General features: G+C 54.6%; 1 protein-coding gene across 1 annotated transcript in view; it reads left to right on the top strand.

Moving 5' to 3' along the window:
• Positions 1-20254, top strand: part of LOC144954925 (clustered mitochondria protein homolog) — a gene marked incomplete at its 3' end in the record, with an annotated part of 42790 nt that extends 22536 nt beyond the window's left edge. The window contains exons 8-15 of the mRNA XM_078885300.1: positions 15-754; positions 5048-5132; positions 6931-7084; positions 7829-7968; positions 9897-9977; positions 11758-11883; positions 18623-18744; positions 20161-20254. Of these exons, the coding sequence (XP_078741426.1) occupies positions 15-754; positions 5048-5132; positions 6931-7084; positions 7829-7968; positions 9897-9977; positions 11758-11883; positions 18623-18744; positions 20161-20254 (1542 nt within the window). The remainder of the gene's footprint in view (positions 1-14; positions 755-5047; positions 5133-6930; positions 7085-7828; positions 7969-9896; positions 9978-11757; positions 11884-18622; positions 18745-20160) is intronic.
• Positions 20255-20701: the final 447 nt, after the last annotated feature.

Here is a 20701-nt window from a genome sequence, read left to right as displayed (position 1 = left end):
CCCCCGCCCCGCAGCAGGTGGAGGTCTCGGCGCTCTCCGCTTGCTGCGCCCACTTCCTCAGCTGCCTCCTCGGCTCCTGCCCGGCCCCAACACCCGACACGCCAGCCCGGCCACAACACCAACACCACCACAACACTCGCCAACACCACCACGACACTCACCACCACGACGCTCACCACCACCACCACGACGCTCACCACCACGACGCTCACCACCACCACGAACCTTCCACCCGGCCACAACACCAGGCTCCCCGCCAGCCCCACCACCACGACGCCCGCCACACCGGACGTTGGTTGCGGCGGTCTCGATCGGCCAGGCCCTCACCGGAGCCAGCCACACCACTGGAGCCAGCCACACCACCCTCACCACCCTTACCAGAGCCAGCCACACCACCCTCACTACCCTCAGCACCCTCACCAGAGCCAGCCACACCCTCACCACCCTCACCACCCTCACCGGAGTCAACCACACCACTGGAGGCAGCCACACCACTGGAGCCAGCCACACCACCCTCACCACCCTTACCAGAGCCAGCCACACCACCCTCACCACCCTCACCACCCTCACAAGAGCCAGCCACACCACCCTCACCACCCTCACCACCCTCACAAGAGCCGACGGCTAGGGGTGTTGTGGCCGGCTCGTGGCAGGCCGGGCTGAGCGCGTTGGGGTGGACGGGGCTGAGTCCACGGTTGCTGTGGGAGATGATCGCAGTGGAGGCGATGGGGTACTACAACTTCAGGGTGGACTGGTGAGTGGGTGAGTGGGTGGGTGAGTGGGTGGGTGGGTGAGTGGGTGAGTGGGTGGGTGGGTGAGTGGGTGGGTGGGTGAGTGAGTGGGTGAGTGAGTGGGAGGGTGGGTGGGTGAGTGGGTGAGTGGGTGGGTGAGTGGGTGAGTGGTTGGGTGAGTGGGTGAGTGAGTGGGTGGGTGGGTGGGTGAGTGAGTGGGTGAGTGGGTGGGTGGGTGAGTGGGTGGGTGGGGGGGGTGGGTGGGTGAGTGGGTGGGTGGGTGAGTGGGTGAGTGGGTGGGTGAGTGGGTGAGTGGGTGAGTGAGTGAGTGAGTGGGTGGGTGGGTGAGTGGGTGGGTGGGTGAGTGGGTGGGTGAGTGAGTGGCTGAGTGAGTGGCTGAGTGAGTGGCTGAGTGAGTGACTGACTGAGTGAGTGGCTGAGTGAGTGAGTGAATAACCCCCCCCCTCCCCCCCGCTCTGAGTGTAGTGAGGGAGTGGATGAGTGACTGAGTGAATGGCTGAGTGGGTGAGTGGCTGAGTGAGTGGCTGAGTGAGTGAGTGGCTGAGTCAGTGGCTGAGTGAGTGAGTGGCTGAGTGAGTGGCTGAGTGAGTGACTGAGTGAGTGAGTGGCTGAGTGACTGAGTGAGTGAGTGAGTGGCTGAGTGAGTGAGTAAACCCCCTCCCCCCCCGCTCTGAGTAGTGAGGGAGTGGCTGAGTGAGTGAGTGGCTGAGTGACTGAGTGAGTGAGTGAGTGGCTGAGTGAGTGAGTGGCTGAGTGAGTGGCTGAGTGAGTGAGTGGTTGAGTGAGTGACTGAGTGAGTGAGTGGCTGAGTGAGTGAGTGGGTGACTGAGTGAGTGAGTGAATGGCTGAGTGAGTGGCTGAGTGAGTGAGTGGCTGAGTGAGTGAGTGGCTGAGTGAGTGAGTGGCTGAGTGATGTGAGTGGCTGAGTGAGTGAGTGGCTGAGTGAGTGAGTGGCTGAGTGAGTGAGTGACTGAGTGAGTGAGTGGCTGAGTGAGTGAGTGGCTGAGTGAGTGGCTGAGTGAGTGAGTGGGTGACTGAGTGAGTGACTGAGTGAGTGAGTGGCTGAGTGAGTGAGTGGCTGAGTGAGTGAGTGGCTGAGTGAGTGAGTGGCTGAGTGAGTGAGTGACTGAGTGAGTGAGTGGCTGAGTGAGTGAGTGGCTGAGTGAGTGGCTGAGTGAGTGAGTGGGTGACTGAGTGAGTGACTGAGTGAGTGAGTAAACCCCCCTCCCTCCCCCCCCCCCCCCCGCTCTGAGTGTAGTGAGGGAGTGGCTGAGTGAGTGGCTGAGTGAGTGAGTAGGTGAGTGAGTGGGTGAGTGAGTGGCTGAGTGAGTGGCTGAGTGAGTGAGTGGCTGAGTGAGTGAGTGGCTGAGTGAGTGAGTGGGTGACTGAGTGAGTGACTGAGTGAGTGAGTGGCTGAGTGAGTGAGTGGCTGAGTGAGTGAGTGGCTGAGTGAGTGAGTGGGTGACTGAGTGAGTGACTGAGTGAGTGAGTGGCTGAGTGAGTGAGTGGCTGAGTGAGTGAGTGGCTGAGTGAGTGAGTGGGTGACTGAGTGAGTGACTGAGTGAGTGAGTAAACCCCCCCTCCCTCCCCCCCCCCCCCCCGCTCTGAGTGTAGTGAGGGAGTGGCTGAGTGAGTGGCTGAGTGAGTGAGTAGGTGAGTGAGTGGGTGAGTGAGTGGCTGAGTGAGTGGCTGAGTGAGTGGCTGAGTGAGTGAGTGACTGAGTGAGTGAGTGAATGGCTGAGTGAGTGGCTGAGTGGGTGAGTGGCTGAGTGAGTGAGTGAATGGCTGAGTGAGTGGCTGAGTGAGTGGCTGAGTGAGTGAGTGACTGAGTGAGTGGCTGAGTGAGTGAGTAGATGAGTGGCTGAGTGAGTGGCTGAGTGAGTGGCTGAGTGAGTGGCTGAGTGAGTGACTGACTGAGTGAGTAACCCCCCCCTCCCCCCCGCTCTGAGTGTAGTGAGGGAGTGGATGAGTGGGTGAGTGAGTGGCTGAGTGAGTGGCTGAGTGAGTGACTGAGTGAGTGAGTGGCTGAGTGAGTGAGTGGCTGAGTGAGTGAGTGGCTGACTGAGTGAGTGGCTGAGTGGGTGAGTGGCTGAGTGAGTGACTGAGTGAGTGAGTGGCTGAGTGAGTGAGTGGCTGAGTGAGTGAGTGGCTGACTGAGTGAGTGAGTGGCTGGGTGATTAAACCCTCTCCCCCCCCCCCCCGCTCTGAGTGTAGTGAGGGAGTGGATGAGTGAGTGAGTGGCTGAGTGAGTGAATGGCTGAGTGGGTGAGTGGCTGAGTGAGTGAATGGCTGAGTGGGTGAGTGGCTGAGTGAGTGGCTGAGTGAGTGAGTGGCTGACTGAGTGAATGGCTGAGTGGGTGAGTGGCTGAGTGAGTGGCTGAGTGAGTGACTGAGTGAGTGAGTGGCTGAGTGAGTGGCTGAGTGAGTGACTGAGTGAGTGAGTGACTGAGTGAGTGAGTGACTGAGTGAGTGACTGAGTGAGTGAGTAACCCCCCCCCTCCCCCCCGCTCTTGAGTGTAGTGAGGGAGTGAATGGCTGAGTGGGTGAGTGGCTGAGTGAGTGACTGAGTGAGTGAGTGGCTGAGTGAGTGAGTGGCTGAGTGAGTGAGTGGCTGAGTGACTGAGTGAGTGAGTGAGTGGCTGAGTGAGTGAGTGGCTGAGTGAGTGGCTGAGTGAGTGAGTGGTTGAGTGAGTGACTGAGTGAGTGAGTGGCTGAGTGAGTGAGTGGGTGACTGAGTGAGTGAGTGAATGGCTGAGTGAGTGGCTGAGTGAGTGAGTGGCTGAGTGAGTGAGTGGCTGAGTGAGTGAGTGGCTGAGTGAGTGAGTGGCTGAGTGAGTGAGTGGCTGAGTGAGTGAGTGGCTGAGTGAGTGAGTGACGGAGTGAGTGAGTGGCTGAGTGAGTGAGTGGCTGAGTGAGTGAGTGGCTGAGTGAGTGAGTGGGTGACTGAGTGAGTGACTGAGTGAGTGAGTGGCTGAGTGAGTGAGTGGCTGAGTGAGTGAGTGGCTGAGTGAGTGAGTGGGTGACTGAGTGAGTGACTGAGTGAGTGAGTGGCTGAGTGAGTGAGTGGCTGAGTGAGTGAGTGGCTGAGTGAGTGAGTGGGTGACTGAGTGAGTGAGTGGCTGAGTGAGTGAGTGGCTGAGTGAGTGAGTGGCTGAGTGAGTGAGTGGCTGAGTGAGTGAGTGACGGAGTGAGTGAGTGGCTGAGTGAGTGAGTGGCTGAGTGAGTGAGTGGCTGAGTGAGTGAGTGGGTGACTGAGTGAGTGACTGAGTGAGTGAGTGGCTGAGTGAGTGAGTGGCTGAGTGAGTGAGTGGCTGAGTGAGTGAGTGGGTGACTGAGTGAGTGACTGAGTGAGTGAGTGGCTGAGTGAGTGAGTGGCTGAGTGAGTGAGTGGCTGAGTGAGTGAGTGGGTGACTGAGTGAGTGAGTGGCTGAGTGAGTGAGTAAACCCCCCCTCCCTCACCCCCCCCCCCCCCGCTCTGAGTGTAGTGAGGGAGTGGCTGAGTGAGTGGCTGAGTGAGTGAGTAGGTGAGTGAGTGGGTGAGTGAGTGGCTGAGTGAGTGGCTGAGTGAGTGGCTGAGTGAGTGAGTGACTGAGTGAGTGAGTGAATGGCTGAGTGAGTGGCTGAGTGGGTGAGTGGCTGAGTGAGTGAGTGAATGGCTGAGTGAGTGGCTGAGTGAGTGGCTGAGTGAGTGAGTGACTGAGTGAGTGGCTGAGTGAGTGAGTAGATGAGTGGCTGAGTGAGTGGCTGAGTGAGTGGCTGAGTGAGTGGCTGAGTGAGTGGCTGAGTGAGTGACTGACTGAGTGAGTAACCCCCCCCTCCCCCCCGCTCTGAGTGTAGTGAGGGAGTGGATGAGTGAGTGAGTGAATGGCTGAGTGGGTGAGTGAGTGGCTGAGTGAGTGGCTGAGTGAGTGACTGAGTGAGTGAGTGGCTGAGTGAGTGAGTGGCTGAGTGAGTGAGTGGCTGACTGAGTGAGTGAGTGGCTGAGTGGGTGAGTGGCTGAGTGAGTGACTGAGTGAGTGAGTGGCTGAGTGAGTGGCTGAGTGAGTGACTGAGTGAGTGAGTGACTGAGTGAGTGACTGAGTGAGTGACTGAGTGAGTGAGTAACCCCCCCCCCTCCCCCCCGCTCTTGAGTGTAGTGAGTGAATGGCTGAGTGGCTGAGTGGCTGAGTGAGTGGCTGAGTGAGTGAGTAGGTGAGTGAGTGAGTGGATGAGTGGGTGAGTGGCTGAGTGAGTGAGTGAGTGGCTGAGTGAGTGGCTGGGTGATTAAACCCTCTCCCCCCCCGCTCTGAGTGTAGTGAGGGAGTGGATGAGGCAGTGGAGAAATTCTCTCTGCAGAAAGTCTCCATGCTGAGGGAGGTCTGCATCAAGATGGGAATACAGGTGTCACTCACCACGTGACCCTCACCACGTGTCACTCACCACGTGTCTCTCACCACCATCACCACCACCATCATTACCACCACCACCATCACCAACATCACCATCACCACCACCACCATCACCACCATCACCACCACCACCACTACCATCATCACCATCATCACCACCACCACCATCACCACCACTACCATCACCAACATCACCATCACCAACATCACCATCACCACCATCACCACCACCACCATCACCACCACCACCACTACCATCATCACCATCATCACCACCACCACCATCACCACCACTACCATCATCACCATCATCACCATCACCATCACCACCACTACCATCATCACCATCACCACCATCACCAACATCACCATCACCACCACCACCATCACCACCACCACCACTACCATCATCACCATCATCACCACCACCACCATCACCACCACTACCATCATCACCATCATCACCACCACCACCATCATTACCACCATCACCACCATCACCATCACCACCACTACCATCATCACCATCACCACCATCACCATCACCACCATCACCACCACCATCATCACCACCACCATCACCACCATCACCATCACCACCACCACCATCATCACCACCACCACCACCACCATCACCACCATCACCACCACCACCATCACCACCATCACCATCACCACCATCACCACCATCACCACCATCACCATCACCACCATCACCACCATCATCACCACCACCACCATCACCACCATCACCATCATCACCACCATCACCACCACCATCACCACCACCACCATCACCCCCACCATCACCATCACCACCACCAACATCATCACCATCACCACGATCACGTGACCCTCACCACGTGACCCTCACCCTCACCACGTGACCCTCACCCCCCCACGTGTCCCCAGCTGCGTCTCCGAGACTACCCCATGGACGGTGACCAGCGTGCCGCCTTCACTCATCACCCCCATCATCACCACCATCACCACCACCATCACCACGATCACGTGACCCTCACCACGTGACCCTCACTCTCACCACGTGACCCTCACCCCCCCACGTGTCCCCAGCCGCGTCTCCGAGACTACCCCATGGACGGTGACCAGCGTGTCACTCACCACGTGTCTCTCACCCTCACCACGTGTCTCTCACCACCACGTGACCCTCACCCTCACCACGTGACCCTCACCCTCACCACGTGACCCTCACCCTCACCACGTGACCCTCACCCCCCCACGTGTGTCCCCAGCTGCGTCTCCGAGACTACCCCATGGACGGTGACCAGCGTGTCACTCACCACGTGTCTCTCACCCTCACCACGTGTCTCTCACCACCACGTGACCCTCACCCTCACCACGTGACCCTCACCCTCACCACGTGACCCTCACCCTCACCACGTGACCCTCACCCCCCCACGTGTGTCCCCAGCTGCGTCTCCGAGACTACCCCATGGACGGTGACCAGCGTGTCACTCACCACGTGTCTCTCACCCTCACCACGTGTCTCTCACCACCACGTGACCCTCACCCTCACCACGTGACCCTCACCCTCACCACGTGACCCTCACCCTCACCACGTGACCCTCACCCCCCCACGTGTGTCCCCAGCTGCGTCTCCGAGACTACCCCATGGACGGTGACCAGCGTGTCACTCACCACGTGTCTCTCACCCTCACCACGTGTCTCTCACCACCACGTGACCCTCACCCTCACCACGTGACCCTCACCCTCACCACGTGACCCTCACCCTCACCACGTGACCCTCACCCCCCCACGTGTGTCCCCAGCTGCGTCTCCGAGACTACCCCATGGACGGTGACCAGCGTGCCGCCTTCACTGCGGAGGATGTCCTGGAGCTGCGTCCGCTGGTGCGTCACGCTCAGACCGCCGCTAGCGACGCTCCCGCCTTCATGTACAGCGGGCAGAGCAGGGTGGAGCAAGGTGGGTGGGTGGGTGGGTGAGTGGGTGGGTGGGTGAGTGGGTGGGTGGGTGGGTGGGTGGGTGAGTGGGTGGGTGGGTGGGTGGGTGGGTGGGTGAGTGAGTGTGGGTGGGTGAGTGGGTGGGTGGGTGAGTGGGTGAGTGGGTGGGTGGGTGGGTGGGTGAGTGGGTGGGTGGGTGAGTGGGTGGGTGGGTGGGTGGGTGGGTGGGTGAGTGGGTGGGTGGGTGGGTGGGTGGGTGGGTGAGTGGGTGGGTGGGTGGGTGGGTGAGTGGGTGGGTGGGTGGGTGGGTGGGTGAGTGAGTGGGTGGGTGGGTGGGTGGGTGGTTGGGTGGGTGAGTGGGTGGGTGGGTGGGTGGGTGGGTGAGTGGGTGGGTGGGTGGGTGGGTGAGTGGGTGAGTGGGTGGGTGAGCGGGTGGGTGGGTGGGTGGGTGGGTGAGTGAGTGGGTGGGTGGGTGGGTGAGTGGGTGGGTGGGTGGGTGAGTGGGTGGGTGGGTGGGTGGGTGGGTGAGTGGGTGGGTGGGTGGGTGGGTGGGTGGGTGAGTGGGTGGGTGGGTGGGTGAGTGGGTGGGTGGGTGAGTGGGTGAGTGGGTGAGTGAGTGGGTGGGTGGGTGAGTGAGTGGGTGGGTGGGTGAGTGGGTGAGTGAGTGGGTGGGTGAGTGAGTGGCTGACTGAGTGCGTGGCTGAGTGAGTGTCTCTCTCCCCGTGTCTCTCTCCCCGTGTCTCTCTCCCCCCCCGTGTCTCTCTAGGCGAGGTGCGTGAGGGCTGTGAGCTGGTGGCTGAGGCGCTGCATCTGTACATCGCCGTGTACGGAGCGACGCACAGAGACACGGCGGACTGTCTACGCGTGCTGGCACGTCTACACTACAGCCTGGGGGAGACACAGCAGGTGAGAGACACGGGGGGAGAGACACGGGGAGAGAGACACGGGGAGAGAGAGAGAGACGGGGAGAGAGACACGGGGGGAAAGACACGGGGGGAGAGAGAGACACGGGGAGAGAGACACGGGGAGACACGGGGAGAGACACGGGGAGACACGGGGAGAGACACGGGGAGAGACACGGGGAGAGACACGGGGAGAGACACGGGGAGAGACACGGGGGGAGACACGGGGAGAGACACGGGGAGAGACACGGGGAGAGACACGGGGAGAGACACGGGGAGAGACACGGGGAGAGACACGGGGAGAGACACGGGGAGAGACACGGGGAGAGACACGGGGAGAGACACGGGGAGAGACACGGGGGGAGAGACACGGGGAGAGACACGGGGAGAGAGACACGGGGAGAGAGACACGTGTCTCTCTCCCCCCCCCTACAGCCCTGCCAGAGGCTACCTGGGGGAGCTTCACCTGTGTCTGTGTGTGTCACTGTGTGTGTGTCACTGTGTGTGTGTGTCACTGTGTGTGTGTGTGTGTGTCTGTGTGTGTGTGTCACTGTGTGTGTGTCACTGTGTGTGTCACTGTGTGTGTGTGTGTGTCACTGTGTGTGTGTCACTGTGTGTGTGTGTCACTGTGTGTGTGTGTCACTGTGTGTGTCTGTGTGTGTGTCACTGTGTGTGTGTGTCACTGTGTGTGTGTGTGTGTCACTGTGTGTGTGTCACTGTGTGTGTGTGTCACTGTGTGTGTGTGTCACTGTGTGTGTGTGTCTGTGTGTGTGTGTGTCACTGTGTGTGTGTCACTGTGTGTGTGTGTGTCTGTGTGTGTGTGTCACTGTGTGTGTGTGTCACTGTGTGTGTGTGTGTGTCACTGTGTGTGTGTGTCACTGTGTGTGTGTCACTGTGTGTGTGTGTCACTGTGTGTGTGTCACTGTGTGTGTGTGTCACTGTGTGTGTGTCTGTGTGTGTGTGTGTCACTGTGTGTGTGTCACTGTGTGTGTGTGTGTCTGTGTGTGTGTGTCACTGTGTGTGTGTGTCACTGTGTGTGTGTGTCACTGTGTCTGTGTCACTGTGTGTGTGTGTCACTGTGTGTGTGTGTCACTGTGTGTGTGTCTGTGTGTGTGTGTGTCACTGTGTGTGTGTGACTGTGTGTCTGTGTGTGTGTGTCACTGTGTGTGTGTGTCACTGTGTGTGTGTGTCACTGTGTGTGTGTCACTGTGTGTGTGTCACTGTGTGTGTGTCACTGTGTGTGTGTCACTGTGTGTGTGTCACTGTGTGTGTGTGTCTGTGTGTGTGTCTGTGTGTGTGTGTGTCACTGTGTGTGTGTGTAACTGTGTGTGTGTCACTGTGTGTGTGTGTCACTGTGTGTGTGTGTGTCACTGTGTGTGTGTGTCACTGTGTGTGTCACTGTGTGTGTGTGTCACTGTGTGTGTGTCTGTGTGTCTGTGTGTGTGTGTCACTGTGTGTGTGTCACTGTGTGTGTGTCACTGTGTGTGTGCCACTGTGTGTGTGTCACTGTGTGTGTGTGTGTCACTGTGTGTGTGTGTGTCACTGTGTGTGTGTCTGTGTGTGTGTGTCACTGTGTGTGTGTCACTGTGTGTGTGTCACTGTGTGTGTGTCACTGTGTGTGTGTCACTGTGTGTGTCACTGTGTGTGTGTCACTGTGTGTGTGTCACTGTGTGTGTGTCACTGTGTGTGTGTCACTGTGTGTGTGTCACTGTGTGTGTGTGTCACTGTGTGTGTCACTGTGTGTCTCACTGTGTGTGTGTCACTGTGTGTGTGTGTCACTGTGTGTGTGTGTCACTGTGTGTGTGTCACTGTGTGTGTGTCACTGTGTGTGTGTGTCACTGTGTGTGTCACTGTGTGTCTCACTGTGTGTGTGTCACTGTGTGTGTGTGTCACTGTGTGTGTGTGTCACTGTGTGTGTTTGTGGTGTGGCAGGCGCTGATCCAACAGCAGGGCGCCGTCATCATGAGCGAGCGAGTGCTGGGGTTTGACCATCCCAGCACCATCATGGAATACGTGAGACACACACACTCACACACACACACTCACACAGACACACACACAGACACACACACACAGTGACACACACACAGTGACACACACACAGTGACACACACACAGTGACACACACACAGTGACACACACACACACAGTGACCCACACACAGTGACACACACACACAGTGACACAACAACACAACAACCGCCATTCGCCACTAAGTGGCGGTGACGTCACCACGACGCTTGTGCCAGGCCATGTGCACCTTGAGGCCACGTGAAGTGTCGAACGCCCGCTGGCAGGAGGTCACGGGGCAGACCCAGGTGCCACGGGTCGACTGACCGAGATGACCGAGATGACTGGCTGATGCACCACCTGTGCCCCCTACTGTACCAACTTGCTGTGCTTTAGCCACCCGTCGCTCCGCTCGTTGTTGTGAGCGTCGCTCCTCCGCCCTCCGTTGTTGTTGGAGGGCGACTGCCTCCAACTGCCCAGTAGCGTCCTTCACGAGCCTCCTCCACTGAGGCCGATCTTGACACCGCTGGTACCAGTCATCGGCAAGTCCACTCAGCTCCACGTCCTCCTGTACCACATCACTCCATCTCTTCTCTAGCCCGTGCCGCGCCCGTTTAGCCCCTCCGATCCGGCCGAACAATAGCTGTTTAGGCATGCGGTGGCTGGGCATGCGGGCTACATGACCCAGCCAACGCAGCCTTGCCTGCCGGAGGAGCTCACTGATGGGACTTTGCCCAGATCTTTCAAGGACTTGTGAGCTCCTCACACAATCCAGCCTGGTTAAACCCAGGATGGATCGTAGGCAGGCCAGCCTAAATGTTTCCAACCGGCGAAGATGCTCCACTAGGGGGGTCCACGTTTCGCAAGCGTAGAGAAGGGAGGGAATGACCGTGGCCGAGAAGACCTGAAGCTTCGTGCGGAGCGACAGACCAGGTAGCTTCCACACAGCGTTACGCAACCGATGAAAAGATATTGCCGCTCGACTGATTCGGAGTGAGACCTCTGCTGATAAACCGGAGCCGGTCATAAGCACACTGCCCAGGTATGGGAAACTCTCCACTCTCTCCACAACTGCCCCATCACCAATTGGGAGTTGTGGGGGTGGAGTGTCCGATGGTACAAAATACCCAGGCAGGTGCTTAGTTTTGGTGGGGCTGATGGTAAGGCCCCACCTCTTAGTGGCACGTTCCAGTCTCAGCAGCAGCGTCTCCAACTCCTCTTCTGAATGAGCAGCTATTACAGTGACACACACACACAGTGACACACACACTCACACACACACACTCACACACACACACTCACACACACACACACACACTCACACACACACACTCACACACACACACTCACACACTCACACACACACAGACACACACACACAGTGACACACACACAGTGACACACACACTCACACACACACACTCACACACACACACTCACACACACACACACAGACACACACAGTGACACACACACAGTGACACACACAGACACACATACACACAGACACACACAGTGACACACACAGTGACACATACACAGTGACACACACACAGTGACACACACACTCACACACACACACTCACACACACACACACACAGACACACACAGTGACACATACACAGTGACACACACACTCACACACACACACACACAGACACACACAGTGACACACACACAGTGACACACACACAGTGACACACACACAGTGACACACACACACACACATACAGTGTGTGTGTACAGTGTGTGTACAGTGTGTGTGTACTGTGTGTGTCACAGGTACACCTCTCACTGTACTGCGTGACTACGGGACACCCTGCGGACGCACTGTATCTACTGTACCGCGCGCGCTCGATGATTCTCATCCTCGCCGGACCGGAGCATCCACACGCAGCCCTCGTTGACGTGAGTTCCTGTAGTACCGGTACTATTAGTAGTAGTACCGGTACTATTACAGCAGGAGCATCCACACGCAGCCCTCGTTGACGTGAGTTCCTGTAGTAGCGGTACTATTAGTAGTAGTACCAGTACTATTACAGCAGGTGCATCCACACGCAGCCCTCGTTGACGTGAGTTCCTGTAGTACCGGTACTACTATTAGTAGTAGTACCGGTACTATTACAGCAGGAGCATCCACACGCAGCCCTCGTTGACGTGAGTTCCTGTAGTACCGGTACTATTAGTAGTAGTACCGGTACTATTACAGCAGGAGCATCCACACGCAGCCCTCGTTGACGTGAGTTCCTGTAGTACCGGTACTATTAGTAGTAGTACCGGTACTATTACAGCAGGAGCATCCACACGCAGCCCTCGTTGACGTGAGTTCCTGTAGTAGCGGTACTATTAGTAGTAGTACCGGTACTATTACAGCAGGAGCATCCACACGCAGCCCTCGTTGACGTGAGTTCCTGTAGTACCGGTACTATTAGTAGTAGTACCGGTACTATTACAGCAGGAGCATCCACACGCAGCCCTCGTTGACGTGAGTTCCTGTAGTAGCGGTACTATTAGTAGTAGTACCGGTACTATTACAGCAGGAGCATCCACACGCAGCCCTCGTTGACGTGAGTTCCTGTAGTACCGGTACTATTAGTAGTAGTACCGGTACTATTACAGCAGGAGCATCCACACGCAGCCCTCGTTGACGTGAGTTCCTGTAGTACCGGTACTATTAGTAGTAGTACCGGTACTATTACAGCAGGAGCATCCACACGCAGCCCTCGTTGACGTGAGTTCCTGTAGTACCGGTACTATTAGTAGTAGTACCGGTACTATTACAGCAGGTGCATCCACACGCAGCCCTCGTTGACGTGAGTTCCTGTAGTACCGGTACTATTAGTAGTAGTACCGGTACTATTACAGCAGGTGCATCCACACGCAGCCCTCGTTGACGTGAGTTCCTGTAGTACCGGTACTATTAGTAGTAGTACCGGTACTATTACAGCAGGAGCATCCACACGCAGCCCTCGTTGACGTGAGTTCCTGTAGTACCGGTACTATTAGTAGTAGTACCGGTACTATTACAGCAGGAGCATCCACACGCAGCCCTCGTTGACGTGAGTTCCTGTAGTACCGGTACTATTAGTAGTAGTACCGGTACTATTACAGCAGGTGCATCCACACGCAGCCCTCGTTGACGTGAGTTCCTGTAGTACCGGTACTATTAGTAGTAGTACCGGTACTATTACAGCAGGAGCATCCACACGCAGCCCTCGTTGACGTGAGTTCCTGTAGTACCGGTACTATTAGTAGTAGTACCGGTACTATTACAGCAGGAGCATCCACACGCAGCCCTCGTTGACGTGAGTTCCTGTAGTACCGGTACTATTAGTAGTAGTACCGGTACTATTACAGCAGGAGCATCCACACGCAGCCCTCGTTGACGTGAGTTCCTGTAGTACCGGTACTATTAGTAGTAGTACCAGTACTATTACAGCAGGTGCATCCACACGCAGCCCTCGTTGACGTGAGTTCCTGTAGTACCGGTACTATTAGTAGTAGTACCGGTACTATTACAGCAGGAGCATCCACACGCAGCCCTCGTTGACGTGAGTTCCTGTAGTACCGGTACTATTAGTAGTAGTACCGGTACTATTACAGCAGGAGCATCCACACGCAGCCCTCGTTGACGTGAGTTCCTGTAGTACCGGTACTATTAGTAGTAGTACCGGTACTATTACAGCAGGAGCATCCACACGCAGCCCTCGTTGACGTGAGTTCCTGTAGTACCGGTACTATTAGTAGTAGTACCAGTACTATTACAGCAGGTGCATCCACACGCAGCCCTCGTTGACGTGAGTTCCTGTAGTACCGGTACTATTAGTAGTAGTACCGGAACTATTACAGCAGGAGCATCCACACGCAGCCCTCGTTGACGTGAGTTCCTGTAGTACCGGTACTATTAGTAGTAGTACCGGTACTACTAACACTACTAACACTAGTAGTATCAGTACTACTAACACTACTAACACTAGTAGTATCAGTACTACTCACACTAGTAGTATCAGTACTACTAACACTACTCACACTAGTAGTATCAGTACTACTAACACTACTAACACTAGTAGTATCAGTACTACTAACACTACTAACACTAGTAGTATCAGTACTACTAACACTACTCACACTAGTAGTATCAGTACTACTAACACTAGTAGTATCAGTACTACTAACACTACTAACACTAGTAGTATCAGTACTACTAACACTACTCACACTAGTAGTATCAGTACTACTAACACTAGTAGTATCAGTACTACTAACACTACTAACACTAGTAGTATCAGTACTACTACAACTCGTGTCTGTGTGTGTGTGTCTGTGTGTCAGTGTGTGTGTGTGTGTGTCTGTGTGTGTGTGTCTGTGTGTGTCTGTGTGTGTGTGTGTGTGTCTGTGTGTGTGTGTGTGTCTGTGTGTGTGTGTCTGTGTGTGTGTCTGTGTGTGTGTGTGTGTCTGTGTGTGTGTGTCTGTGTGTGTGTCTGTGTGTCAGTGTGTGTGTGTGTCTGTGTGTGTGTGTGTGTGTGTGTGTCTGTGTGTGTGTGTGTGTGTCTGTGTGTGTGTGTGTGTCTGTGTGTGTGTCTGTGTGTCAGTGTGTGTGTGTGTCTGTGTGTGTGTGTGTGTGTGTGTGTCTGTGTGTGTGTGTGTGTGTCTGTGTGTGTGTGTGTGTCTGTGTGTGTGTGTCTGTGTGTGTGTCTGTGTGTCAGTGTGTGTGTGTGTGTCTGTGTGTGTGTGACTGTGTGTGTGTGTGTGTCTGTGTGTGTGTGTCTGTGTGTGTGTCTATGTGTGTGTGTGTGTCTGTGTGTGTGTCTGTGTGTGTGTCTGTGTGTGTGTGTCTGTGTGTGTGTCTATGTGTGTGTGTGTGTCTGTGTGTGTGTGTGTCTGTGTGTGTGTGTGTGTGTCTGTGTGTGTGTCTCTGTGTGTGTGTCACTGTGTGTCACTGTGTGTGTGTGTGTCACTGTGTGTGTGTGTCACTGTGTGTGTGTGTGTCTGTGTGTGTGTGTGTGTGTCTGTGTGTGTGTCTCTGTGTGTGTGTCACTGTGTGTCACTGTGTGTGTGTGTGTCTGTGTGTGTGTGTGTCTGTGTGTGTGTGTGTGTGTCTGTGTGTGTGTCACTGTGTGTGTGTGTCTGTGTGTGTCTGTGTGCGTGTGTGTGTGTGTCACTGTGTGTGTCACTGTGTGTGTGTCACTGTGTGTGTGTGTCACTGTGTGTGTCACTGTGTGTGTGTGTCACTGTGTGTGTGTCACTGTGTGTGTGTGTCTGTGTGCGTGTGTGTGTGTGTCACTGTGTCTGTGTGTGTGTGTCTGTGTGTGTGTCACTGTGTGTGTGTGTGTGTCACTGTGTGTGTGTGTCACTGTGTGTGTGTCACTGTGTGTGTGTCACTGTGTGTCTGTGTGTGTGTCACTGTGTGTGTGTCACTGTGTGTGTGTCACTGTGTGTGTGTCACTGTGTGTGTGTCACTGTGTGTGTGTGTCTGTGTGTGTGTCACTGTGTGTCTGTGTGTGTGTCACTGTGTGTGTGTCACTGTGTGTGTGTCACTGTGTGTGTCACTGTGTGTGTGTGTCTGTGTGTGTGTCACTGTGTGTGTGTGTCACTGTGTGTGTGTCACTGTGTGTGTGTCACTGTGTGTGTGTGTCTGTGTGTGTGTCACTGTGTGTGTGTGTCACTGTGTGTGTGTCACTGTGTGTGTGTGTGTCACTGTCTATGTGTCACTGTGTGTGTGTGTCTGTGTGTGTGTCACTGTGTGTGTGTGTCACTGTGTGTGTGTGTCACTGTGTGTGTGTGTGTCACTGTGTGTGTGTGTCACTGTGTGTGTGTGTGTCACTGTGTGTGTGTGTGTGTGTCACTGTGTGTGTGTCACTGTGTGTGTATGTGTCACTGTGTGTGTGTGTGTGTGTCACTGTGTGTGTGTGTCACTGTGTGTGTGTGTCACTGTGTGTGTGTGTGTGTGTCACTGTGTGTGTGTCACTGTGTGTGTGTGTCACTGTGTGTGTGTGTCACTGTGTGCGTGTGTGTCACTGTGTCTGTGTGTGTGTCTGTGTGTGTGTGTTTGTGTGCGTGTGTGTGTGTGTGTGTCACTGTGTGTGTGTCACTGTGTGTGTGTGTCACTGTGTGTGTGTGTGTGTGTCACTGTGTGTGTGTCACTGTGTGTGTGTGTCACTGTGTGTGTGTGTCACTGTGTGCGTGTGTGTCACTGTGTCTGTGTGTGTGTCTGTGTGTGTGTGTCTGTGTGCGTGTGTGTGTGTGTGTGTCACTGTGTGTGTGTCACTGTGTGTGTGTGTCACTGTGTGTGTGTCACTGTGTGTGTGTGTCACTGTGTGTGTGTCTGTGTGTGTGTGTCACTGTGTCTGTGTGTGTCTGTGTGTGTCACTGTGTGTGTGTCACTGTGTGTGTGTCACTGTGTGTGTGTGTCTGTGTGTGTGTGTCACTGTGTGTGTGTCACTGTGTGTGTGTGTGTCACTGTGTGTGTGTCACTGTGTGTGTGTGTCACTGTGTGTGTGTCACTGTGTGTGTGTGTCACTGTGTGTGTGTCACTGTGTGTGTGTCACTGTGTGTGTGTGTCACTGTGTGTGTGTCACTGTGTGTGTGTGTCACTGTGTGTGTGTCACTGTGTGTGTGTGTCACTGTGTGTGTGTCACTGTGTGTGTGTGTCACTGTGTGTGTGTCACTGTGTGTGTGTCACTGTGTGTGTGTGTCACTGTGTGTGTGTCACTGTGTGTGTGTGTCACTGTGTGTGTGTCACTGTGTGTGTGTGTCACTCTGTGTGTGTGTCACTGTGTGTGTGTCACTGTGTGTGTGTGTCACTGTGTGTGTGTCACTGTGTGTGTGTGTCACTGTGTGTGTGTCACTGTGTGTGTGTGTCACTGTGTGTGTCACTGTGTGTGTGTGTGTCACTGTGTGTGTGTCACTGTGTGTGTGTCACTGTGTGTGTGTCACTGTGTGTGTGTCACTCTGTGTGTGTGTCACTGTGTGTGTGTGTCACTGTGTGTGTGTCACTGTGTGTGTGTGTCACTGTGTGTGTGTCACTGTGTGTGTGTGTGTCACTGTGTGTGTGTGTCACTGTGTGCGTGTGTGTCTGTGTGTGTGTGTGTCACTGTGTGTGTGTGTGTGTCACTGTGTGTGTGTGTGTGTCTGTGTGTGTGTGTCACTGTGTGTGTGTGTCACTGTGTGTGTGTGTGTGTCACTGTGTGTGTGTCACTGTGTGTGTGTGTCACTGTGTGTGTGTGTGTCACTGTGTGTGTGTGTGTCACTGTGTGTGTGTGTGTGTCACTGTGTGTGTGTGTCTGTGTGTGTGTCACTGTGTGTGTGTGTCACTGTGTGTGTGTGTCACTGTGTGTGTGTCACTGTGTGTGTGTGTCACTGTGTGTGTGTGTGTGTCACTGTGTGTGTGTGTCACTGTGTGTGTGTGTGTCACTGTGTCTGTGTGTGTGTCTGTGTGTGTGTGTCTGTGTGTGTGTCACTGTGTGTGTGTGTGTCACTGTGTGTGTGTGTCACTGTGTGTGTGTCACTGTGTGTGTGTGTCACTGTGTGTGTGTGTCACTGTGTGTGTGTGTCACTGTGTGTGTGTGTCACTGTGTGTGTGTGTCACTGTGTGTGTGTGTCACTGTGTGTGTCACTGTGTGTGTGTGTCACTGTGTGTGTGTGTCACTGTGTGTGTGTGTCACTGTGTGTGTGTCACTGTGTGTGTGTGTGTGTCACTGTGTCTGTGTGTGTGTGTCACTGTGTGTGTGTGTGTCACTGTGTGTGTGTGTCACTGTGTGTGTGTGTGTCACTGTGTGTGTGTGTGTGTCACTGTGTCTGTGTCACTGTGTGTGTGTGTCACTGTGTCTGTGTGTGTGTGTCACTGTGTGTGTGTGTGTGTCACTGTGTGTGTGTGTCACTGTGTGTGTGTGTCACTGTGTCTGTGTGTGTGTGTCACTGTGTGTGTGTGTGTGTCACTGTGTGTGTGTGTCACTGTGTGTGTGTGTCACTGTGTGTGTGTGTCACTGTGTGTGTGTGTGTCACTGTGTGTGTGTGTGTCACTGTGTGTGTGTGTGTCACTGTGTGTGTGTGTCACTGTGTGTGTCTGTGTGTGTGTGTCACTGTGTGTGTGTGTCACTGTGTGTGTGTGTCACTGTGTGTGTGTGTCACTGTGTGTGTGTGTCTCACTGTGTGTGTGTGTCACTGTGTGTGTGTGTGTCACTGTGTGTGTGTGTGTCACTGTGTGTGTGTGTGTCACTGTGTGTGTGTGTGTGTCACTGTGTGTGTGTGTGTCACTGTGTGTGTCTGTGTGTGTGTGTCACTGTGTGTGTGTGTCACTGTGTGTGTCTGTGTGTGTGTGTCACTGTGTGTGTGTGTGTGTGTCACTGTGTGTGTGTGTGGGTCACTGTGTGTGTGTGTGTGTCACTGTGTGTGTGTCACTGTGTGTGTGTGTCTGTGTGTGTGTCACTGTGTGTGTGTGTCACTGTGTGTGTGTCACTGTGTCTGTGTGTGTGTCACTGTGTGTGTGTGTGTCACTGTGTGTGTCACTGTGTGTGTCTGTGTGTGTCACTGTGTGTGTCTGTGTGTGTGTGTCACTCTGTGTGTGTGTCACTGTGTGTGTGTGTCACTGTGTGTGTGTGTGTCACTGTGTGTGTGTGTGTCACTGTGTGTGTGTCACTGTGTGTAGATGAACATCGGGGTGGTGCTACACGGGCTGCTTGAGCTGCGGCTGTCGCTGCTCTTTCTGCAGTCGGCGCTCAGCTGCACCCTCGCCACTCACGGAGAACACTCACTCAAGACAGCGCTCGCGTGAGTAGTGTGTAGTGTAGTGTAGTGTGTAGTGTAGTGTATAGTGTAGTGTATAGTGTAGTGTGTAGTGTATAGTGTAGTGTGTAGTGTAGTGTATAGTGTAGTGTAGTAGTGTAGTGTAGTGTGTAGTGTAGTGTAGTGTGTAGTGTAGTGTGTAGTGTATAGTGTAGTGTATAGTGTAGTGTATAGTGTAGTGTACAGTGTAGTGTATAGTGTAGTGTAGGTGTCTGTGTGTAGTAAAGTGTAGTGTAGTGTATAGTGTAGTGTATAGTGTAGTGTATAGTGTAGTGTAGTGTATAGTGTAGTGTATAGTGTAGTGTATAGTGTAGTGTATAGTGTAGTGTAGTGTAGTAGTGTGTAGTGTAGTAGTGTATAGGAGTGTATAGTGTAGTGTGTAGTGTAGTGTATAGTGTAGTGTATAGTGTAGTGTATAGTGTAGTGTAGTGTATAGTGTAGTGTATAGTGTAGTGTGTAGTGTAGTGTAGTGTATAGTGTAGTGTATAGTGTAGTGTATAGTGTGTAGTGTAGTAGTGTAGTGTATAGTAGTGTGTAGTATATAGTGTATAGTGTAGTGTATAGTGTAGTGTAGTAGTATGTAGTGTAGTAGTGTATAGTTTAGTGTATAGTGTGTAGTGTATAGTGTAGTGTATAGTAGTGTGTAGTATATAGTGTATAGTGTAGTGTATAGTGTATAGCAGTGTGTCTGTGTGTGAGTCTGCAATACCATTCTCACTTGCATCTTCCCATCTCTCCCCGCGTCTCCCCGCGTCTCCCCGCGTCTCCCCGCGTCTCCCCGCGTCTCCCCGCGTCTCCCCGCGTCTCCCCGCGTCTCCCCGCGTCTCCCCGCGTCTCCCCGCGTCTCCCCGCGTCTCCCCGCGTCTCCCCGCGTCTCCCCGCGTCTCCCCGCGTCTCCCCGCGTCTCCCCGCGTCTCCCCGCGTCTCCCCGCGTCTCCCCGCGTCTCCCCGCGTCTCCCCGCGTCTCCCCGCGTCTCCCCGCGTCTCCCCGCGTCTCCCCGCGTCTCCCCGCGTCTCCCCGCGTCTCCCCGCGTCTCCCCGCGTATCCCCGCGTCTCCCCGCGTCTCCCCGCGTCTCCCCGCGTCTCCCCGCGTCTCCCCGCGTCTCCCCGCGTCTCCCCGCGTCTCCCCGCGTCTCCCCGCGTCTCCCGTGTCTCTCTGTGTCTCCCTACGTCTCCCCACGTCTCCCCGCGTCTCCCGTGTCTCCCCGCGTCTCCCCGCGTCTCCCCGCGTCTCCCCGCGTCTCCCCGTGTCTCCCCGTGTCTCCCGTGTCTCTCTGTGTCTCCCTACGTCTCCCCGCGTCTCCCCGCGTCTCCCCGCGTCTCCCCGTGTCTCCCCGCGTCTCCCCGCGTCTCTGTGTCTCCCCGCGTCTTACCGTGTCTCCCCGCGTCTCCCTGCGTAGTCACCACCTGTTGGCCTGTGTCTACGCCAGTCAAGAGGACTTCAGGACGGCCTTGCAGCATGAGAGAAAAACCTCCTCCATTTACAGCAGCCAGGTATACACTACACTATACACTACACTATACACTACACTACACTATACACTACACTATACACTACACACTACACTACACTATACACTACACTATACACTACACTACACTATACACTACACTATACACTACACTGTACACTACACTACACTATACACTACACTATACACTACACTACACACTACACTACACTATACACTACACTACACACTACACTACACACTACACTACACTATACACTACACTGTACACTACACTATACACTACACTATACACTACACTATACACTACACTGTACACTACACTATACACTACACTATACACTACACTATACACTGCACTATACACTACACTATACACTATACACTACACTATACACTACACTACACACTACACTATACACTACACTATACACTACACTATACACTGCACTATACACTACACTACACT

Source organism: Lampetra fluviatilis, unplaced genomic scaffold (genome assembly GCF_964198595.1).
Source record: "Lampetra fluviatilis unplaced genomic scaffold, kcLamFluv1.1 SCAFFOLD_778, whole genome shotgun sequence".
Classification (NCBI taxonomy): domain Eukaryota; kingdom Metazoa; phylum Chordata; class Hyperoartia; order Petromyzontiformes; family Petromyzontidae; genus Lampetra; species Lampetra fluviatilis.
This window is presented reverse-complemented; position numbering and strand designations above follow the sequence as displayed.